The 24,145-nt window shown below is 44.0% G+C and overlaps 1 protein-coding gene across 9 annotated transcripts in view; it reads right to left on the bottom strand.

Annotated features, from left to right (window-relative positions):
- Nucleotides 1-24,145, bottom strand: part of NECAB2 (N-terminal EF-hand calcium binding protein 2) — a 381,306-nt gene that overhangs the window by 41,975 nt on the left and 315,186 nt on the right. For all 9 annotated transcript variants that reach the window (XM_061594438.1, XM_061594443.1, XM_061594442.1 and 6 more), the window contains 3 exons: nucleotides 11,197-11,333; nucleotides 4,638-4,756; nucleotides 250-329 (listed from right to left, as the gene is read on the bottom strand). In XM_061594438.1, coding sequence (XP_061450422.1) covers nucleotides 250-329; nucleotides 4,638-4,756; nucleotides 11,197-11,333 — 336 coding nt within the window. The remainder of the gene's footprint in view (nucleotides 1-249; nucleotides 330-4,637; nucleotides 4,757-11,196; nucleotides 11,334-24,145) is intronic.

The following is a 24,145-nucleotide window of genomic DNA, read 5'->3' on the forward strand; positions in this document are numbered from 1 at the left end:
TTCCTCTGTTTTCTATTTACCAGCCCAGTGCTGTTTTGGTTTTAAAAAAAGAAAGTGGAAGAAAGAGTGACAGAAGAACTTAACATGGAGTTTACACAATTTTCTGGCAAACAGGCCTAGACCCTTTTGTGATTTTACTGGAAAAAACAAAGGGAGTGTCTAATACAGTCCACTGAATCACAGTGTTGCCTTTGTCAAGACAAAACTATCATTTTTTTTAATAAAAAAACCCAGAAAGGTGTTACTTACCTTGTTTTCCAGCCTTCCAATCAACTCTGCTAACCTGTTGATCTGAGCTTCTAAGCCTTCCTCCTTGGTGTCTGAAGATGCTGCAGAGAGAAAGGTAATTATGGGGCAAGAAAGTGACATCAGAGACAAGATTGCAGACATTCTGGACCAGGCTGCAAAAGAAGAAATTAGCATTTGCCAGCAGGGGCAAAAACATAGGTTTCATAGCATTTGGCAAGCCTTCTTAGGCTGAATAGCTGACTTCTTATATCTCCCTTGGTACCAGGGATGGGGTTCGCTGCATGGTTCCAATCCGCTTGCATTCTGATAGTCTGACACTTAATCCTGATCTGCCATTTTTTTTGTTCCTGCTTGATCTCACACTTGCTGATTCAATCTGATGTGTGCAGTTTTTGGTGATTTGATCAACGGCAGGAGCCATGGAGGTCTCAAGGTATTATAATGTATGTTAAATGTCTGCATATGTGTGGTTTGTTCATCTGTTCTTTACCAAGAAGGATGGATCCCGAAGGACCTTCTGGGAACAGAAGAACGTTTTCCCCTTTCTCTTGCAACAAGTGCTTTTGGGATTCCTTCCAAGGCAAAAACCTCGGAGGTTACCCGAGTGGAGCCAAATGGTGTCAGGCTTATGAATGGGTCACCCTTTACCCTTAGGATGATCTATATTCAAAAGTGGGCTTCATTGGGAACATTTCTGTAAAATATTAAGGTTCCTAAAATTTGGGGAAGTGAGGGGGTGTGAGAGCAGAAAAAAACGTGGCTAAAGAACAAACCCGGGAAGCTTCAAGGCACAGGTATTTGCAAGTACGATGAAACAAAGTTTTAAATTGGCTAATTGAAACTGCTTTTCCTTGTTGGCAACGCCCAGGGCTTGGCGAGCAGTTGACTGACAAGTGATGGAGGTCACAAGGGTGTGAAACGCTGGCTTCTTAATGGAAATGCGCCATTTATGGAGCGTTACAAAAATAACTCAATGTAAAATAGAGGGGAAGTTCAAAAGAATAAATTCTTGCTGCTTTGCAGCTGCGGCTGCAAAACAAATGCCGATTACAGCCACAGCCTGCAGCAGGAAATATGTGCCGGTTCGAAAAAATGGCGAATGATTGAATTCAGCTGGAATCCGGTGCCACGTCCGATTTTGCGGATATTCTCCCTGATCCCTACTTGGTACATCCAAAGCTGCTTTAGGCTTCCATCTGCACTATATGTTTAAAGAAGTATTATACCACTTTAACTGTCATGGCTTCTCTCAAAGAATCCTGGGAACTGTAGTTTGTTAAGGGTGCTAAGAGTTGTTAGGAGACTTCCTATTCCCCCTCGCAGAGCTAAAATTCAGAGTTCCCTGGTAAGAAGGATTGATTTTTGAACTATTCTGGGAATTGTAGCTCTGTGAGGAGAATCGGGGTCTCCTAACCTCAGCACCCTTAACAATCTACAGTTCCCAGAATTCTTTGGGGAAGCTATGACTGTTTAAAGTGGTATGATACTGCTTTAAATGTAAGGCACAGGTATAGCCTTATACGTATTGCTGTTTCATGTAACTCAGTAACACATTTGCGAGAGATGGGGACTGTGGCCCTCCAGATGGACGTCATCTCCCATCAGCCTCCCAGCCAGCATGGTGGGAGCTATAGGCCAACTACACCTGGAGGCCACAGGTTCCCCATCTCAGGTTTATCCTGACTTGTAGCATGTCTCTAGGCTAGGGTTTCAGACAGGAGGCTTTCCCAGGCCTATCTGGAGATGCTGCAAATGGAATCTGAGACATCTTGTATACAAAGCATGTGCTCTGCCATTGACCTGTGGCCCTTCCCTTAGAGCATAACCAGCCCACCCTCCGTGAGCCACTCTTGACAGGTGGGCACAAAAAATGTGTTTATTAGGAGAAAAGTGCACTAAAATTCTTGAGAATTTTCATGAGGATTTTTTTTTAAAAAATGCAAATTGTTGCAGAAATGTGGAGAAATGAATTTAAAATTGGAAAAAATGAGAAATGGGGAAAACATCCCTAATACACACACACGCTCACCCAAACATGCACCCACAAGCACACCAGCACTTACCCTTTCTCTCCTTCCTTATCTCTCATCCATCCATCCTTTCTCTTCATTTCATTCTCTCTTTGGGCTTGGGGGACTGAACCAAAGGGCTGGGTACACAGAAAAACACTGTAAACAGTGTGGCCAAAAGGCTACGAAACTCAAGAGCTGCAGCCGTCGCATTTCTGCCCAATGCTTAAATAGAAAAGATTGGCATGAAAATGTTGACTACCTCTACCTCTTGCATGGCCTGGCCTTTTGCTTTCACTATTTTCATTCTTTCCTTTATATGCAATGTATGAATGCAGTTGCCAACCGAGGTCCGCTATTCATGAAATGGGCTCTAGTGCATTAGGGATGTTGCCACAATAAATTTCTTAGTCTTTAACAAAACTCTTTGTTTAATTCTCCAGTTCTGTCTCCAAACAAGGAAATTGCTCCTGTAGAAAGTTGACCCTGACCCTCCCAAAAGTGGGGACTGTGAAAGGGAAAAAGCAATTATGTGCTCCAAAGATAGTGTTTACAAGAGCTCGCAGAATATTTCATCAGCAAACATGCTGGAACTACAAGGTGAGCAGCAAGAAACCTTGTAGGGAGTTCAGTTAGGTTAGGTTTATTGAATTTATGAATCGCTTCCCAACAACAAAACCCCCTTAAGTGATTTACAACAAGAATAAAACCCAGTAATAAAAATCCACAAACATTTGGGGTGGGATCCAATGCACTCGGTCCATTAGCATGAGGATTTGTGTTTGTGCAACACAATTTCCCCCCTCCCCCCCATGTGTCCTTCCCAAATTTGCTCTGGAAGGTTGGGGAAATCCCAGAACATATTTAGGGGATGCGAGGGAGGAGAAGGGGGAAGTTCTGTTGCATGAGCATAAACCTTGCGCTAACTGAACAAGTTACTTAATGCTACATTGGATACAAGCCATTAAAAACGTAGACTGAAAACTGATGCCCCAAAACAAAAATGTGAAGCAGTGACAAAGCTGGTGAAAGGCAGGCCTCCCTAGGGAAAGCATTACGCAGCCAGGGAGCTACAACAGAATAAGTCTGTAGTCTTGTTGCTCACCCTCTGGACGTCACTTGGAGATGGCCCACAGAGAAGGGCCTCAGATGATGATCTCAAGGTCTGGGGCAGGTTCTTGTGGGGAAGTCAGTCCTTTAAGCATGGATTCAGCTATGAATGGACAAATCTATCTGCCTCTGGTCTGTTTCACTTTTGCATGTGTTTACCCATGAACAGGGATAGCTGAATTTGTCAATTTCAGTTTCTCATTTTTCCAGTCTTGAGTTCAGTTTTCCTCATTTCCATCGGTTCACAATCTTTTCTTTAAAAAGTCCCCATGAAAGTTCAGCAGCATTTTAATGTCTTTGTATGCAATTTTGCCTAACTTATACTGTATATTTTTGCAAGGCAAATTTCCCTTATATAATGCATTTTATGCTATTTCAATTAATATATGCATTTTAATGCAAACTTTACTTAGTATGTGCATTTTTGTATAGGCTACTTGGCCAGAAACCTGCACTGCAAAATTTGGAGAACTATGGATTTCAAAGAATGGACGTTTCTGTTGCTGTTGCTGTTTCAAATCTGCAAGGAAACAATCATATGAGCGCCCAGCTTCCCATGAGCACTGAGAAATCCCTGGGATAATGCTACAGCAGTTAGTTTTCTTTGATGAGAGAGTATTGGAGACTTACAGGGTCTTTATAATAGTTCTTATATTTGGAATTACATCAGCAGAGATTAATGGAGGCATATATGCATACAAGCAGAGGACACAAACATTAATCCTAAAGAAAGCAACTATTCCCAAAGGATGTTTTTTTCTGGGCATACCCAGGTAGACCAGCAGTTTCCAAGTTTTGTGGGCCCATGGGCACATTTGCAAACTGGAGAAACTCTTATGGGCAGTGCACACAAACATACACAGACTACAGCCAAGTGCATATCACACCCTATTTGATTGGCTACAGAAGAAGGCTTCTTCCAAGCCTAATTTCAGCAGGGGAAAGTGTTGGGAAGTGGGCCCTGTGGTGACCAGGGAAGGCCTCTCTGGCACATGTGCATCCAGGAGTGCCTCACTGGTGACCCCTGAGCTAGATGCTCCTTCCTCTCTTTCTAAACTCTGAACTGCCACCCCCATTGCCAACCTGTTTCTCTGTCTCCCCCTCCCACTAGCTTCCCACACACTCTTGACGGAGAGAGATCCAGAGCTATCAGGAGGATGTCTCCTATTGTAGGCTCCCATTGATCAAATACCCACTGATCATCTTGGACCGTTAGCAAGCCAACAAGCTCATCAAGGCTCGTTTCCCAGCATCTGGAGTAACACTTACCAGTCTGGAAACTTTTCCTGCGTTCTTTGGTTATGATTCTGTTATTGGGGGGATAATTAGGCACAGGGTTGTCATACCAGGTGTCCATGATGCTGTGGCCAGATTTACTGTGGAATTGCCTGCAATTAGAGAAGGATAAACGGATGAACACAACAGAATTTCCCCCTTTATGCATTTTTGTACATATCGTTTGGTTTCAGAAGTGCATTGCCAAAATTCAGAGAAATGGGAATTTCGAAGGAGAGCTGTGCCTTGCTCTGCGCATTAGTTCAAGAAGTGCTGATTTAGTAGCTTCTCATTAAAAGGCAAGCAGAATCAAATTTTTCCTCCATCCCTACCTCTGAGGTACCCTGGTATAGGAACTTCAGCACTGTACGAACCTGCCCATATATTGAGATCTTCAGAGAAGGGTCTTCACTGTACCCCACAAGGGCAGCTGACAACAGGAGGCTGGACTAGATGGGCTTTGGAAGGGTTCTTCACAAGAACATAAGAAGAGCCTGCTGGATCTGGCCAGTGACCCATCTGGTCCAGCATCCTTTTCTCACTGTGGCCAATCAAATGCTTATGGGAAGCTTGCAAGCAGGACTTGAGTGCAATAGCACTCCCCCCACATGTGATTCCCAGAAACTAGTATTCAGAGGCATACTGCTTCAGATAGCAGGTGAAGAATGTAGCCATTATGCCTAATAGCAATTGATAGCCTTATCCTCCAGGACGCAGCCTCCATATTGATGAAACCCATCCACCCTGAGGTTTGTTAACCCATGATTTTGATGAGCGAGGTACACTCTCATACAGACGGGCCTACCAGATATTTGATTATGCTTTGCTTCTAGTTCTCAGTTGCCTGCCAGTGGGCGCATAAGCTGCTGTTCACTACCGTTAATTGTCAAGGAAACAATTTCCTGTCTGCTCTCATCACCGGGATAAGGTGGTGCTCTTGACATCTGCAGAAGATTGGAAAGGTGTTGGAAAGATGAAAAATGTGCCTGTGGGATGAGCTCAAAAATAGGAACCGTGCCCGGGGGGGGGGAGAAATAGGTAAAAATATGGTGAAAAGGTACAGAGAGGATGTCTCATAACTGGACAGTTACTCACTCCATAAGACCCAGTTGATATGAATGATGCTCAGAAATAATAGTGTTTGGTTTAATATTGCGAGGTAGCATTTTGGGGAGGATCTTGCCTCTCCAAGCAGCTCCCCATGGGTCTCTGCAAGAAAGCCCACTCCTTCAGAGCAATCATTTGCTTCTCTCTTGTTATGCAGAGTTTCATAGAATGGAAGCAGAAAGCAGGCAATTATTGATTCCGGAGGCCCACGAGCAGAGAAATAAATCTTTAACTGCTCCATCCAAAGACTAATTGCTTCTTGATTGTTTCCTCTTCTGCTGATTTGGCATCTGCTCAGTACACTCTGCCAATGTATTAAACATACATTTACTTTCAAACACAGGAATATTTGGCATCTAAAACCAGGCTGCATCTCTCTCTCTCTCCCTCTCCCTCTCTCTCACACACACACACTTTATTTTGTTAGGTTGCAATCCTAAACCTTCTTGCCTGAGAGGAAGCCCCATGTAACCCAATGGGATTTACTTCTTAGTAGACATAGTTTTTATGTCATAAGCGAATTTATAGACTGCCAATTGATAAGAAAATGTCATGACTGTAAACAATAAAAGCATTCTTAGAATTGTAGCCTTAGACACCTAACGCAAGGCAATCTCTAAGTGACTTACAAGCAAATTTAAAAAAATACAAAACTGTTAAAAATAATCATCAAAATCTGAACAATCAAATCAGTACATAAAACATAGAACACCATGTTGGTGGGGAGAGTGGGGGGAGAGACTTAGCAGCAGCCCAGAGTGGCAGAAACATAAGGTCTATTCACCTGGATCAAACGTCATCAAATGCTTGAGCGAAGCGGAATGGCTTAACCTGATATTGAATATATGTTGGTGTAGGTGCCAGGTGAGCCTCACTAGGCAGAGTGTTCTACAGGTGGAGGCCCACAATCAAAAAGGCCCTATCCCTTGTCACCACTCTCTGAGCATCTCGTATAGAGAAGGGCTTCAGGTGATGCCTAAGGCCTGGGAATATATTTGTTGCGAGGTAAGGTCAGTCAGATACTGTGGTCCCAAACCATATAAAGCTGGAAACATATAGGCAGCCAATGCAGTTGTGCTAATAAATTATAGCTGGGGTGGGGAACCCTTTTCAGCCTGAGGGCCACAATGCCTTCTAGGCAACCTTCTGTGGACCACTGGGGGGCAGTGGTGGGCACGGCCAGCAGCAAAAGTGGACGGAGCAACAAATGTTAATTTTACCTTTATACAGTAGGCTAGTTTCTACACACACCCCTCACTATTTTTCATCCAGGTGCGCCTGGCGCCAAAACTGTTATCTTTTCGGCGCCAGGTCAAGGCTTTCCTCTTCTCCCAGGCATTTTAGCATGTGTTTTTAAATTGTTTTTATATTGTTTTGAATTTTAAAATTGTGTTTTAAATTGTTTTTAAAATATGTTTTTAAATTGTGTATTTGTTTTAATGTTTTTGATTGCTGTAAACCGCCCAGAGAGCTTCGGCTATGGGGTGGTATACAAGTGCAATAAATAAATAAATCCAGACAAGTGAGAAGCATGCTCAGAGCTCAAGGACACATTCATACAATCACAGAATCATAGTAGAGTTTAAAGGGACCTATAAGGCCATCAAGTCCAACAATGCAGGAATCCAAATTAAAGCATCCCCAACTGGTGGCTGTCCAGCTGCCTCTTGCAGGCCTCCAGTGTTGGAGAGCCCACCACCTCTCTAGGGAATTGGTTCCATTGTCGTACTACTCTAACAGTTAAGACATTTTTCCTGCTGTTCAGCTGAAATCTGGCTTCTTGTAGCTTGAGCCATTATTCCGTGTCCTGCACTCTGGGATGATTGAGAAGAGATCCTGGCCCTCCTCTGTGTGACAGCCTTTAAATTACTTGAAGACTATTATCATATCTCCCCTCAGTCTTCTCTTCTCAAGGCTAAGCATGCCCAGTTCTTTCAGTCTCTCCTCAGAGGGCTTTGTTTAGTTCATCCCACACTTATGAATGCATTTCCCTGCCACTGTCCTAACTGCAAAAAATCAGGGTTTTTAAAGTGGGTTTGTTGTGTTTCAATCCACGTCCATTGGGCAAACCTAAATTTCTGGTACGGGCATGAATCCCTCCTGCAAAATACTGGCAGTCTGGAGGTGACCTCAAATTGTCCTCATCTCCAAACACTAGAGCCTGAGGTCCTCCTGAGTTCAGTATCTCCCCTTTCCCCAAAACACCGTCAAATGCACACAGACAAAGGGATGAACCTTGCTTTGATATTTCTTGCCCAAACTTTGGAGACAGATTTCCATCCTCTTCCATTTAAAAAAAAAAAATTTGGCGATAGCACATTTGTTAAAAAAAATGAAACGGCTTCAACAAAGTGATGGCCACACTCAGAGAGGAGTGAGCTGATGCATCTTATCCACCTGCAATGCAGGGAGATGCACTCTGCCCTGTCAAAGCAATCCTCACAAATATACAATATATTGGCTGTCGGCAACAACCAGAGGCTGATGCAAAAAGTAAAAACAGCAGTGGGAGCCGAAAGGAAGGAGAAGCTCAAGAATCAATCGCCTTTTGACTTTCTTATAATGGAGCCACTCTCAATTCCAGCATCTTGCAGAGGAAAAAGAGGAATCAGGGTTTCACGCTGGAGACTGAAAGAAGTGAAAATGGGCATGAGGTTTTTTTTGCTAGCTTGAGCTTTGATCCCCATGACTCTTCTTGTTGCATCCTATCACATGGCACACAGAAACGTAGGAAACTGTCTTATTCTGCATCCAGCTCAGCACTGGCTACACAAACTGGCAGCTGTTCTTCATCGTTTCAGACAGGGCCCATTCACAGACTTACCTGGAGGTGCCCAGCATCAAACCTGGGACCTTCTGCATGCACAGCATCTGAACCATGTTCCTTCCCTCAAATTGGAAGCTGCTTTCTACTGAGTGCAAGCATTGGTCCATCTCGCTCAGTATCTGTCTGCACTGACTGGCAGCAGCTATTCCAGTTTTCCGACAGGGAGTCTCTCCCAGCCCCACCTGGAAATGCTGGGGATTGAACCGGGGACCTTCTGCATGCAGAGCAGATGTGCTACCCCTGAGCTACTACCCCTTGCCCTGGAATCCTTTTCCACTAAATGTGGTGGTCAGAAGACTTTACAAAAGGAGGGTGAGGCCATCAATGGCTGTTCATTGGGATGGCTATGTACTGCCTTCAGGATCGGAGGCAGTGTGCCTCTGGATACCAGCTACTGGGGAGGAATAGCAGGAGAGGCATCTTGCATTCACCTTGTTCTTGTGGGCTTCCCAGAGGAATCTGGCTGGCCACTGTGGGAAACAGGATGCTAGACTAGATAGGCATTTGGACTGATCCAGCAAGGCCCGCTTATGCTCTTTCCTATGGATTTATCCATAATTTCATAAGTGAACACTATGGAATACAGAATAGCATTGTGGCAAATTCAGATGTGCACGGTCAGAGTTACACCCTCTCACAGTTACACCCCCTTTTCCAGGCTTGTTTGTTTTGTAACTGAAATACAACTGCTGGAGGCTGCAAATTTAATCAGAGAAGCAGCAAGGGTGAGGTGGCACTTAACCCTTTCCCTGTGGGAGTAAGCCTCGCTGAACTTAATCACAATTAGTTCTGAGTAGACATTAATATGAGTAAGACGTATTTTGAATTGGTTGCAGGCTATCGGGCCTTAGTCCAAGGATCTGTAACTATACACACCCATATTCTCCGTCCTACACTTTCTAGGGGGTGTGCATTTGTTTCTGGCTGAATGGAAAATTGAACCAAATGAAGACCACTGTCGGGCCATTCAGGATTCTCTCCTAATGTGGGTGCACTCTGTGCCTCTACATTGATTTATGCACACAGCCACAAAATGCGGAACTAATGGAAGGTGTGGGTGGTGGGCTGGGACAGCAGGGAGCACGGCTCACCCACGTGGCCCCACATACCCCTCAAGTGTGATTTTAATGCATAACGGGGTTCATCTGAACCCCCTATTATGTTTTTCCATCTCCACATTGCCTGCTGATGGCAGGGCCTGGGTAAGTTTATTACACAGTACACTGAAGGGTATGGTGGGCCAAAATAATAATAACAATAAAACAACTTCTATCTCACCCTTCCTCCCAAAAGGAGCCCAGGGCAGCAAACAATGGACAAAACATTAAAAACATCGTAAAACATCTCAAAAAGAAAACACATTAAAAACATCTTTTAAAAAATCTTTAAAAAATCTTTAAAAGCAATTCCAGAACAGACACAAACTGGGATAAGGACACACATCACCAAGAAAGAAAAGAAAGGAGGACATTAATTTGCGTATAATTTGCATATCATCATCTATACACATGTATGCAAATGTACATATAATTACTAGAACTTAAATAGGAATAGGATATGGGGAGAGTGAAACATGAGGCTGCTGTTAAGGATCTTGCAAGGCTCCAATGCACAGAAAGGCCTTTCCCCAATAAGCTGCTATGTCGTCGTGGCCTGCTGTTTATTTTGTTTCATTTAGAACGGCAAGTGGTAGGTAGGGAAAAGTCTCTTGATATGAGCTTCTGATTTCCCCTATTTCCATGGCAACCATTTTTGGGTTCTGGTCAACAAGCTCACTCCATTAGCTCATTTTTGCTAAATGAAAATCCAGGCTGTGCTTCCTGGTATCCATTTCATTTTTGTCCTTTTCATTTATTTATTGTATTTATTATTTGATTTATATCCCGCCCTTCCTCCCAGCAGCAGCCCTTTTCTGGGTCTCCAGATTTTTACGCAAAGACACAACAGGGAAAAATAAAAACCATGGCTCTTTAAGTGGCCTTTCTTCTCCCTGACCTAATTAGCACCTTCCTCAGTTTTCTGAAACTTATATTGACAACACAGCACTGAAGGGAAAAAAATATCCAACTTTCTTCCCATGTGATGTTTATTATCCTGCCCATTTGCTTCAGCAATTGCTCACAGAAAAGGAGCAGAAATGTTAAGACAAGCCTGGTATTAGCACACTACTACCTCAAGCAGCTGCTGAGGGCTCAGGACCTCAAGGGGTCCACCTCTGATGCCTATCCCTTGGACCCCTTATACATATATTTTCCAGTACCAGGTTGCTGGGCCTGAGAGCTGCCATTTTAATTTCCCACAATGCCCATCCTGAAGCACTGTAGGAAATTAACATGGCAGCCTTTGACTGCTTGGCATTGATTGCAGTACTACTGTGTGGTGTTGCTATTGCCACAAAGTAGACCCACTAAGGCTAACCCACATAGCAGAGTCCCACCAGATATCACTCTGCCTCACCTGGAATGGGCCCTGGGTAAAGGCCACATGTTGCTGGAGACAGCATGTAAATACATTTGGCTTAAGAAGGCACCACAAACACCCGTCTTGTGAAAATTCCAGAGTGCAGGAAAGGGTAGAAAAAAGTGGCAGGCTGGATATGGGATGGATGAAAGGCCGAACCTTATTTGACTGGTTTGCTCATCAATGGCATCAACGGCACTTTCCACGGAGCTGAGCAAGGACTGGATCTGATTGGCTGTCTCTTTCAGCAGGAAACGGGTTACAAACTGGTCCACGTTGGTTCCTCTTTCATACACCTGGGGAGGAGGAAGAAGACAGAACTTGCTGAAAAGCTCCAAGCTGCCAGAATGAGCAGTGCCAACTGAAGAGCTTTGCTTTCATTAACTGATGCAGCACCTTTGAAAGTCTGCCTTCTTTTCAGAAAGGCACAAGTGGAAATCTGTAGGCTTAGAAGGCACAAAAAGTAATTACCCTATTACCGTGAAGAGTAGCTTTGTCCCACTTGAGCATGTGCAGCATTCTGTCCAAACAATCATATTCATATGTGATGATGCCCCAGTAAGTAAGTAATTTTATTTCGATCAAAGATCAGCAAATATAAAATAGAAAGTATCAGGAATGCAGTCTACAGAAGGCAGAAGCAGACTAAAAAAATGGTAGCATTGATAATAATATATACAAACATCAGGATAAATAATAATAATGAACATTAAAATAATTACGTTGTCATCCTTCTCTGACAAGCAATAGCGGCTGCACAGAAACTAGCCATCTTGGTTGTGATCTGTGGATTCTGGTCGGCCAGCAGATAATGTAAGTAAAACGCATCTGAGTCCCTGGGAATTTTTTGTAGAATGGGAGTGATAAAAATATATCGAAGGTCACGATAAAGAAAGGGCAATACAATAATACATGTTCTACTGTCTCCACCTCCTCCACATCTCAAGGGCATAGACTCTCGCCAATGGGAACCCTCATGAATCTTCCTTCCAGAAGTGCAGAGGGTAAGATGTTAAACTTAGCTAATGTAAATGCTGTTCTATATTTGGGAATGGTCAGATTTACCAGATAGTTTGGGGGTACAAATGCGCTCCCACTATCTCTAAAATCAGGGTATGCTGCAGCCAGACTTAAGTGATTTTGTAGTTCAATGTCCCTAATTATTACCCTATTACTGTGAAGAGTAGCTTTGTCCCACTAGACCCCATGTAGCATTCTGTCCAAACCGTCATATTCATATGTGATGAGGCCCCATGTTTACACTCTTACCTGACAGTAAGCACTCCAATGAACTCAACAAGACTTACTTCTTAATAGACACGTATAGATTACACCGTGAAACTCCTTCACATCCCGTGTATCCCATTTCAGTACTGTTTCTGTCCTTCCTCAGATCAAAATCCAAAGCTGCTTCAGCTTCCTCCCAGACAAGTGATATTATCACCCAGTAATTAGCACTCCAAAAAATTTCTCCATTATTCCGGATGCTGCTGTATATTTATACAATGTATACAGCAGCAGCAGATTACAAAAATAATTACGTAATTCTCACCGCAGATTTTTTTTTTAAAAAAAATACGGTTTGGCTAACAGCTGCGAATGCACGCAAAGAGTGGGAGCCTGTTTGACGATAAGATGAATTTGTGGATTATCCCAGAATTCAATATCAAATCCTATTTTGCTAATATTCTACACCGTCCCTAATACAACCTCACAGGACCCGAGTAGCTCTCTTGTCTTGCTCCATCATTTCCCGATGCAACTGGCCAATGGCCTTCACTGTCCTTAGATAAATAGATTCCTGCCTGCAGGCTTTAGCTGTGCAATGAAGCACGCCCCATGTGAAGGTCACAGTACCTTGCCTTGCTTCTGGATCCCGCAAAATCTTTCCTTGCTCCTTAGGGAATATAGAAAGCTGCCTCATAGCAAGTCAGACCATTGGTTCTTCTACCGCAGTACCAATCAATCAAATCCTTTATTTGTATTAGCTACGAGCCATTGCAATTGCAATTGAAATGTATACAATAAAAGCAATAAAAAGCAAATATACAGCTTAATCAGATTTCCTGCTAGGATTCTAACATTTCTGTAAGATACCAATGAGTAAAATTGATAAATCCACAGTCCAACATAAGAGAGATGGATAAGTAGAACGAACAACTAATAAAAAAGGAATTGTAACGGATTAAAACTCAAGGTACCATTATAGATCTTATTCTAATGGCACCTGCTACTGCTCACACTGATCGGCAGTGGCTTTCCAGGGTTTCAGGCAGGGCTCTCTCCGAGCCGTACCTGGTGATGTCAGGGATTGAACCTGGGACCCTCCGAATGCAAAGCAGATGCTCCAGCAAGGAGCTAAGGCCTTTCCCTCCTTGGCCCTGCTAGTTTGTTTACTTCGGAATTTAAACATCGCTTTACTATATTAAAAAAAAATACTCAAGTGTTGTACCCAAACAGAAAATAAAACATAATAGAAATCATAAAACAATTTTAGAAACACAAAGCTGGCAGGCATTAAAAGTTGTAGAGATCACTTTTGGGAGAGCTTCAGAAGAAAATGAAAGTTTCAACACATGTTGAAAGCACAACAGTTTTGGGGCTTGCTTCACTTCTAGCGAAAGAACAGTGCAGAGAACTGGTGCCACAATGCTAAACGTTTATGCTCAAGTCACAGCATACTTTTCTGCAGGGATGTAGGGCACCATCAACAAATCTTCACCCACAGATCTAAGTGACTGGGATGGGGTGTAGGGGGAGAGGCGGCTTCTCAGATACCCTGGTCCAGAGCCATATAGGACTTTATAAACAAGTAGTACAAAGTTGAACCTAGGCTGCATTCAGACATGGGGATTATTGCATTAGATGAACGGATTAAAATTGTAGTGCTTCTGTAGAATCATAGAATCATAGTAGAGTTGGAAGGGGCCTAAAAGGGGCCCGGGGAGTAGTCGTCCAGGGGGTGAGGGGACTGATTTTGACAACAACGGGGGTACCTGGATGAGATAATCTAACCCTTCCCCCACTCATGGCTTACCTCCTTGTAGTCTCTCCTCTGACTAGGAGAATACCAGCTGGGGAAAGTGTTGGGAAAGTAAGCCTCAGTTGGTGGAAGGGCTCAGCTCCTGTTCATTTGTGTCTTGGTCTAAACATTGGATTCCCCCCTTCCCTTTATATATAGCAGGAGCAGAGTACCTTTGGCCCTGCAGATCTAGCTCTGTACTGTCAGCACTGATTGGCAGCACGCTCCAGGATTCATTTGTTCATTTGTGTCTTGGTCTAAACATTGGATTCCCCCCTTCCCTTTATATATAGCAGGAGCAGAGTACCTTTGGCCCTGCAGATCTAGCTCTGTACTGTCAGCACTGATTGGCAGCACGCTCCAGGATTTAAGGCAGGGGATATTCCTGGGGGACATTCCCAGCCCTAGCTGGAGATGCCGGGGATTGAACCTGGGGCCTTCTGCATGCAAGGCAGATGCTCTACCAGTAAACTATGGCCTAACCAGGAATCCTCACAAAAGTGGAACCTACTTAATGATGATGGTTCCTGGAACCAGCTGCACAGGGACGGGACAGATAAGGAAAGCCAAACAGTTCCCCCTTCTCCCCTCTGCATTGTTTTTCACACATGCAAACTTCTATTTACACAAATACCACAATGGCAGTAGTGATTTTTCTCATAGGAACTGTAGGGGACAGACATTCTTTGAATTCTACTCCCCATACAGATCTAGGGTTTTTAAGAAAAATGTGTCCATCTTTTGCTCCTGTTTTGATCTAAACCCTGCATTTCCTCACCCTTCTTTTTATATAGGAGAACATAGGAAACTGCCTTGTACAGTAGGGCCCCGCTTTACGGAGCTTCGCTTTACAGCGATTCGGTAATGCAGCGGTCTCAGTTAGATGCAATTAGACTAAAGCCCCACTCACACGGCGCTTGTTCTGCTTTTATGGCGGATTTAGGGCATTGCGCGCCATTCTATTCAATGAGTTCCGCTTTACAGCAGGGGTCCGGAACATAACCTGCCGTATGAGTGGGGCCCTACTGTACTGAATCAGACCACTGTTCCATCTAGCTCAGCACTGTCAGCACTGACTGGCTGAGGTTCCCCAGGACTGCAGGCAGGGGAAATGCCTGCAGATGCCATGGACTGCACTGGGGACCTTTTGCATGCATAGCCTGTGCCCTATAAGCTGTGGTCCTTCATTTGTTTCATGGATGAGTAGGGGATGCAACTGAGGTCTCCCTTACTTATTTAATTTTATCTCTCTTTTCAGGTAGCTATTGCCTCCCAAAGCAGTTCAGCTTAAAAGCAGACAGAGAGAGAGAGGCTCTGCCATCAGACTTATAAACTAAAAAGACAAGACTCACAACAGGGATGTGCTCGAATTTCACACAATTTGAATTTGACACTGGATATCCTATTTATTTGCGTGTTTTTTTTTGTCCTCACAGGTTGGGTTTTCTTCCAGCGGTTTTCTGTGGCTGAAGTGGATTTTTTTTTAAATTTAGCCTCAAAATATTGATATTGATATAAATATTTCCCTCAAAATATCAGTATTGATAGTTTGAGGAAAATATCTATATTTTAAAAAATCTATAAAATTATATTTCTAAAAATATTGATATTTTTGCAGAAAAAAACCTGAATCAGTATTTATTGCAAATAGCAAACGCTGATCCCTGACAAAGTGGTACCAGAAGGAAGTTGAACCAGCACCAAAATGTGGATCCCATCCCTAACTCACAAGGAAAGGAATGTGGAAGGGGAAAACCATGCTAGTCCTACTATTCGGGGCTAGTCCTACTCAAAGTAGACCCATTGAAGCTGATGGACTTGACTAACTTAGGTTCTTTAATTCCAATGGGTCTACCCTGTATGGGGCTTAACTGAATACAACCCATTCGAGTGAGATAAGCTCTTGAAGGTCAGACCAAAGTGGTGAGCTATAAGAGGCCATTTATACACAATTCAGGCCAGGTTGATCTTTCCTTAGGGTGTTCTTGCTTCAAAATCAATTGATTGATTGATCTGATTGAGTTTATTTCTAAGCTACTTTTCCACAGTAAGCTGTACCCAAAGCATCTTACAACAAACATCCAATTATCATCAAAATACAACACTTTTTTGGGGGGGGAGGGGAGGATAGAGGTTGGAAGAGAAAGTAATTTACAAAACACTCCAACAGATTTTGTGGGTCTAGTTTCCTTGACTGATGGATAGTCTACTCCCACCAGTACACACTGGCTCTCAACCAGTGCCATTATATAAATCTACAGTGGGGCCACATTTGGAATACTGTGTACAGTTCTGGTCACCTCACCTCAAAAAGGATATTGTAGAGTTGGAAAAGGTTCAGAGAAAGGCAACCAGAATGATCAGAGGGATGAAGCAATTCCCCTATGAGGAAAGGCTGCAGCATTTGGGGGTTTTTAGTTTAGAGAAAAGGCGAGTAATAGGTGACAGGACAGACATGTATAACATTATGCATGGCATAGAGACAGTGAACAGAGAAATATTTTTCTACTTCTCATAACACTAGAACACTAGTTGCCGCCCTGGGCTCCTGCTGGGAGGAAGGCCGGGATATAAATCAAATGAATGAATGAATGAATGAATGAATGAATGAATGAATGAATGATAGATAGATAGATAGATAGATAGATAGATAGATAGATAGATAGATAGATAGATAGATAGATAGATAGATAGATAGATAGATAGATAGATAGATAGATAGATAGATAGATAGATAGATAGTCATGTAGTGGTGAGTGGGCTTGTGTGTTCCAATGAACCCTGTGAGCGATGCATCGGAAGTCATGGCGATAAGGTCAAGGGAGAGGAACCAGACCAAGAAAGATCCAAGAAAGTCCTCAACAGCAGAACAGGTGGAGAATAACAATGTGTATGTTACAACAGCTGTGAAGGCGGATGAAGGCTGCAGCAGATAAAGGACTTCCAATCATCATGGTACCCATGCCATTGGGTCAAAGCCTTTTTCTGTCAAGACTGTGTGTCGATCGTGGTGCACCTATCTCCCCACATAAAACAAATTCACACACAGGCATCTTCCATAACAAAAGTCCCATGGCGATTGGCAAATGGCGACGGGGGCAGGACTGTGAAACCAGAAGCCCCTAGTCATGGTCTGGTACATCAGCGGTGGATACAGATTCAGACGGACCCATTGTTAAAGACTGTATTTTGGAAGACAATCTTACTCGGTCACAAGTGATCACCAAGAAGAAAGAAAGAAAGAAAGAAAGAAAGGTAGATAGGTAGATGGATAGATGGATAGATGGATAGAAAGAAAGAAAGAAAGAACGAACGAACTCGTGGACGTCCAATGAAGCTGAATGTTTGGAAGATTCAGGACAAAGAAAGTACGTCTTCACTCAGTGCATAGCTAAGCTCTGGAATTCGCTCCCACAAGAGGTGGTGATGGCCACCAACCTGGACAACTTTAAAAGAGGATTAAACGAATTCATGGAGGATAAGGTTATCAATGGCTATGGGAGAGTGCTCACATCCTGCTTGTAGGTTTTCCATGTGCATCTGGTTGGCCACTGTGAGAATTGGATCTTGGACTAGGTGGGACACTGGCCTGACACAGCAGGCTCTTAAGTTCGCATCCGCTCAACTCTGGCAGCGGCTGGTGCACTGCAGTCACTTGTGGTTTGAGCCCAAGCCAAGCCCTGATCAAATATAAAAATGTAAATGTAAATGTACTGCCTTCAAGTCGATCCCAACTTATGGCGACCCTATGCATAGGGTTTTCATGAGGCTGAGAGGGAGTGACTGGCCCAGGGTCACCCAGTGAGCTTTGTGGCTGTGTGGGGATTCAAACCCTGGTCTCCCAGGTCGTAGTCCAACACCTTAACCACTACGCCACACTGGACATTTAATAATATGAAATCTTGTAATACGATTTTCAACCAGGCTGGGAGAGAGAGGGTGGATGGAATGTAGCGAGTCAATGGGATTTGTTCCACTGCACTGAAGATGCGGCAGCTTATGTCTCTCAATGTAGCCGGTCATGCTCTTGACCTTGTGTTTGCCTCAGGAGGGGAGGAAAGTGCTCTGAAAATAGGGGATGTTTTATCTTACTCTGTGTCATGGTCAGATCACTACCTGGTGAATATAGACCTCTCAATGCCACACACCCTCCGCAGGGGACAAGGACCTATTAGGATGGTCCGCCCCAGATGCCTGATGGATCCTATAGGATTCCTGAATGTGCTGGGAGACCTGGAGCCTGCTGAAGGATGCCCGGTTGAAGCCCTGGTGATGGAATGGAATGGAGAGATCACTAGGGCTATAAACCGACTGGCTCCAAAACGTCCTCTCCCCCTGAATATTCACCCTGGTATTCACCACGGCTGCGGGGTCTGAGACAGGAGGTGAGACGACTAGAGCGCCGGTGGCGGAAATCTTGCTCTGAAGACGATCGGACACTGGTTAGAGCAGCAACAGCTGCCTACCAGGTGGCAACAAAGGCAACGAAGAGAGATTTCTTTGCTGCCTCTATTGCGTCCGCAAAGTGTTGTCCCAGGAGGTTGTTCCAAATGGTCCGAAGCCTGGTCGGTCCAGTTGCTCAGGAACCCATGGAATACTCTAAAGCCTCCTGTGACATATTTGCTAAACACTTTGCGGATAAAATCGAGCCCTTGAAAAGCATGATTCCGTGCGCCGTGGATACAGGAAGTGAGCTAGAGTCGGCCAGTTGCATTCTGGTCCGTTGGGATCGATTTCAGCCTCTTCCCTCTGAGGAAGTGGACAAGGTGCTCTCCACAGTGAAGCCAACCACTTGTCTTCTAGATCCTTGCCCATCATGGTTCATTATGAACTGTAAAGAGAGGCTGAGTGAAAAGATCAAGGCATTGGTAAATGCATCCTTGGAAGAGGGTGCAATGCCATCAGCCCTCAAGGACGCAATAATCAATCCCATCTTGAAAAAGTCCTCCTTGGATCCTCAAGACCCAAACAACTTCCGCCTAGTCTCTAATTTACCATTCTTGGGCAAGGTGATTGAACGAGTGGTGGCCAAACAGTTGCAGACACACTTGGATGAAACAAATTATTTGGATCCATTCCAATCGGGCTTCAGGACTGGACATGGGACTGAAACAGCCTTGGTCGCCTTGGTGGATGATATGAGGAGGGCGTTGGATAGGGGAGAACATACCCTCCTCGTCCTCCTGGATCTCTCAGCGGCTTTTGATACTGTCGACCACGGTATCCTTTTAGATCGCCTGGAGGGACTAGGAATAGGGGGCACCGTTTTGAGGTGGCTTCGTTCCTATCTCTCTGATAGGCACCAACGGGTGGCATTGGGGGATGAGGTTTCAGACCCTTGGCCTCTCAATTGTGGAATGCCACAGGGTTCTATCCTCTCCCCCATGCTATTCAACATCTATGTAAAGCCGCTGGGGGCCATCATCAGGAGATTTGGGCTGCAGTGTCACCAATATGCGGATGACACTCAGCTCTATCTCTCGTTTAAGTCCTCACCAAGGTTGGCTGTGGATACCATGTCCAAGTGCCTGGAATCCGTTAGTGAATGGATGGGAAGGAATAGGCTGAAGCTTAACCCTGACAAGACCGAGGTGTTGCTCGTGGGAGACAAGAGTAAGTTGGGAGATATAGACCTGGTGATTAATGGAGTAAAATTTCCCCTGAAATACCAGGTCCATAGCCTCGGGGTCATTCTCGACTCCCAACTGTCCATGGAGGCTCAGGTTTTGGCAGTGGGTCAGGCAGCTTGGTATCAACTTCATCTGATACGGAAGCTGCGACCCTACGTTCCTGTTCATCTGCTCCCACGAGTAGTACATGCCCTTGTCTCCTCTCGCTTAGACTACTGTAATGCGCTCTATGTGGGGCTGCCCTTGAAAACGATCCGGAAATTACAGCTGATACAAAATGCGGCGGCTCGTTTAATTGGGAACTGCCGTCGCCATGAGCACATCACGCCAGTGTTAGTAGATCTACACTGGTTACCAGTTGTTTACCGGGCCCAATTCAAGGTGCTGGTACTGACCTTTAAAGCCCTATACGGTGTCGGCCCAGTTTATCTGAAGGAGCGCCTCCAGCATCACCAATTAGGCCGCCTAACAAGATCAGCCACACAAGACCTTCTCTCGATTCCCCCAGCTGAAAAAGCTAGGCTGGTGCGAACCAGAGAGAGGGCATTTTCGATTGTGGCCCCCACCCTCTGGAACTCCCTTCCTTTCGATCTTCGCCATGCCCCCTCCTTGATAGGCTTTTGCCGAGCCTTAAAGACCTGGCTATTCAGGCAGGCCTATGGGAAATCTGGGGTATGTTAGTTTTTAATTACCTGAAAGAGGTGTTTATTTTTTAAATATTAGTATGTTTGTATTGGTTTTATACTGGATTTTATTGTACATGTAAGTTGCCTAGAGTGGCCGTTAATTCAGCCAGATAGGCGACTCACAAATAAAATTTTATTATTATTATTATAATGCACAAAGGGGAAAGCATTACTAATTTGCAATAAACATGGTCTCTGCATTTTCCACTTCAAAAGAACTGCTCAGATTCATCACATACGTCATCCTAAGTCCAAAATGGGGAGTTAGCCAAAAAGCCTGGAGGCCTGATGCTAATAATGCATTATGTGGTACAGCTGGAAGGAAGGGCAATGCATCCATATCATATTCCAGCCCTGCACTGAGCAGGATGTTAATATTTCACTTGGACCAAAATCCTGCTTGTTGCACCTCCTGTGAGTTCTCTTTCCCTCATCCAAACTCCCTGTTTGCATAAAAGCTGAAGGTGCATTGCACACATTCTCTTCATCATGTCGGTATCAATGGCTAGATTGAATGTGTGCACATGAAGCCAGTGGTATAGTCGTCCAGGGTCTCAAGGGGTCTTATACATAGCATATCATTTTTTTAACCAAAAAAGCACTGATCACACAAAATAAGTTGAAAGATATAGAATCATATTCACAGAAGTATAGCATAGCTGGGGAACATTTTTCAGTTCAAGGGTGCATGTCCTCATGGGGACGCTTCCAGGGACGAGGAGGGTCGGGGTGGGCAGAGCTAGAAGCAAAAGCAGATGACGCAATGGATGTGACTCTTACCTTTGTATAAATAGGCTACATTCCAGTCATGCAAAAATAGAGGCTTCTACACCCCCACCCCAACCCACATCTCTCTATCCTCCTTCCTGGAAAGCAAGAAGCATCATCACAGTTGATGGGCAAAAAACACTCAGGGAAGGTGTGGCCTGGGGAGAGGCCTAGTGAAAGTCCTGAGGGCCAGATTGGGAGGCGCGGAGGGCTGCATTTGTCCTCTAGGCCTGAGGTTCTCCACCCCTGGATTGTAGAGTTGGAAGGGACTTTGTAGGCCATCTTAACCTGCAGAGATCATCAGCGCTCTGTATCCTATGCATTAATAAAAAAAAAAATACAGAATCAAATCACAAATGTATCACTACACAGATTACTGAATAAGCTCTTGCCACACCAACGCAGCAGAATGTTTTATATGTGTCATCTCTGTCAGGATAAATTGAAAAGAAAACCATTTCTCAGATCTCTGAGATTCCCTTGGACAGGATAGGCTTTTCTGACAATGTTCTGGAAGGAGGTCTTGGTGTATTGTTGCAGAAAACCTGCACCCCCATATGAGAAAGATGAAATAAGTGAGAAAAACTAGAAGTGATTGAGGGCTGACAAATTCTTTGGCAATTTCATGGAAGTTTCAGCATGATTGGCAGGAGGCTTTGGAATCCACACAATGTGGCTATTAATGTGCTGTCTCCCTGAATCCACCTCTCTGAAACACTGAGGAACACTGTGCCTTTGAATTCATCCCAGCCCATATAACTAAACAGACAAACAAAAACCTGTTATTCTGGTATAGCAAAAGCTAGTTCAGCATATCAAATGTATTTTACTATAGGCTAGTATCAATTCAAAGGAAAACATTCCTCCGTGCTCCGGAGAGGTGGATTCAGAGAGGCAGGTGATTAGCCACAAAGTGTGGACTGAAAAGCAGTCCTCTGTAATTTCTGTTGAACTGCTCAAGAATACGTGAGCCATCAGTCACCCCCAGCTGCCTAGGATTATTCCACCTTTCTTGCAGGAGCCTGTACGTCTCCTGCAAGGTTACATTGTTGTTAATTTCTTTTCACAGTTCTTAGTAAGAAAAGCCTTTCCTGCCCCTATAAATCTCGGAGATTTAAGGGACGCTGTTCCTTTCCATTTATTTTAGCCTATATAGCAGGGGGATGGAGCGACTCCCCTATTAGGATGGGTTGCAGTATTTAGGGCTTTGCAGCTTAGAACAAAAGGCAAGTAAGAGGCGACATGATAGTGTATAAATTATGCACGGCATGGGGAAAGCGGATAGAGAGAAATTTTCCTCCCTCTCTCGTAACACTAGAACTCATGGACAACCAGTGAAGCCGAACGTTGGAAGAATCAGGACAGACAAAAGAAAGTCCTTCTTCACGTAGCACATAGTTAAACTATGGAATTTGCTACCACAACTATCAGCGGCTACTAGCTATGATGGTTGTGCTCTGTCACCATAGCCAGATGCAATATGCTTCTGAAAACCCGTTGCCGGAAACCGCAGAAAGGGAGAGTGCTCTTGCACTAAGGTCCTGCTTGAAGGCTTCCTGTAGGCATCTAGCTGGCCACTGTGAGAACAGGATGCTGGACTAGATGGGCCACGGGCCTGATCCAGCTGGCTCTCTTATGGTTAAAGACTGACATCTTCACCTGAGTCTCCACAAATGGGGAGCAGAGGAAGGAAGGTAAATTATTTTGACTGCATTATTTCAGGTCAAGGGGAGCTGAGAGATGTCAGTAGGGAAAGACAAGAGCTTCAGACCAGCCGTTTGGAATATTTATTTAAAAATTTAACTGGGAGCAGCCGGGGGTGGGGGTAGGGAAGCAGGGAGAAGGTGCAAGGATGGAAAAGAGACGTGCATTTTTATCCTCAGCTATTTTTAATAACTAAAAGAGATAACAGTACAGAGATACCACTCATTATAATGTATTTGAACACATACACAGGCAATTTGAATAATCAAAGCTCCATACATGCAAATTGCTCTGAGTTTATGACAGAAGAGATTAACTGAGGTCTGTTGCCATGGGAACCTGCAGAGGCACACAGATCTCAGAAGAGCCAAGGCCACCCTGCCTTGGCTTTTAAAACAAAGCCAAAGAAGAAAGGGATGAAGAGAAAGGCAAGGAAACTAGAGCAAACACACTGAAGAGCGCACTCCACATACAAATTAAATCATGAAATTAACTGCACATCCTATTAACCCCTTTTTTATTTCGCTGCAAGATGGGAAAAACCAACTAAATTGTTTCGCCATGCCAATGAGGCAAAGTGCGGCGGGTACCTCAGGTAGCTGATAGCATCTCATCAGGGAATCCATTTGGGCTTTTAGCGGGGTGGCACTGACCCTTTGGAACTCCCTCCCACTGCATATCAGAGGATCTCTTTCTATTGTCTTTTCGGCATCTACAGAAGACATTGCTTTTTGAACAAGCCTTTTAAGTGGCGATTCTTATCCCAGCCTGTATCTGTATTAGATTTTGAAACTGTATACATGTGGGTGCATTGTTGATGTTTCTATAGATGTATTAAGGTTTTTTTCACATAAATTACTAACGGCTTCAGGATGTTTCAGGAAATAAATACATAAATTGGGGGTGCTATGAAAAGGGCAGCAGATGAGTAGCTATTTTATTTGTTGTGATTGTATGTTTACTGTTGTGGAGGGGAAGAGGTCCCTGTGAGATTTTCTATTATGCACCTTGATTTTTTGTGTGAGAGTGCCATTTGCTCTCTCCCTCAGGCAGTGAAATGTATTGGACTATCCCTGTAGACATCTCTCCCTGCCCACTCAGATCAGAAGGGAAACATTATAATAATAATAATAAAATTTTATTTAGCAGACGCCCATTTGTCCGACTGAACGGACACTCTGGGTGACTTACAATATAAAATACAATATAAAATACAGTCTACTCATATATGTAATCATCACATTATTAATATCATAACATCTCATCTGAAGACCATCTTACATTAATACAGTGTAAAA

This window comes from Rhineura floridana, chromosome 13, assembly GCF_030035675.1.
Source record: "Rhineura floridana isolate rRhiFlo1 chromosome 13, rRhiFlo1.hap2, whole genome shotgun sequence".
Taxonomy (NCBI): domain Eukaryota; kingdom Metazoa; phylum Chordata; class Lepidosauria; order Squamata; family Rhineuridae; genus Rhineura; species Rhineura floridana.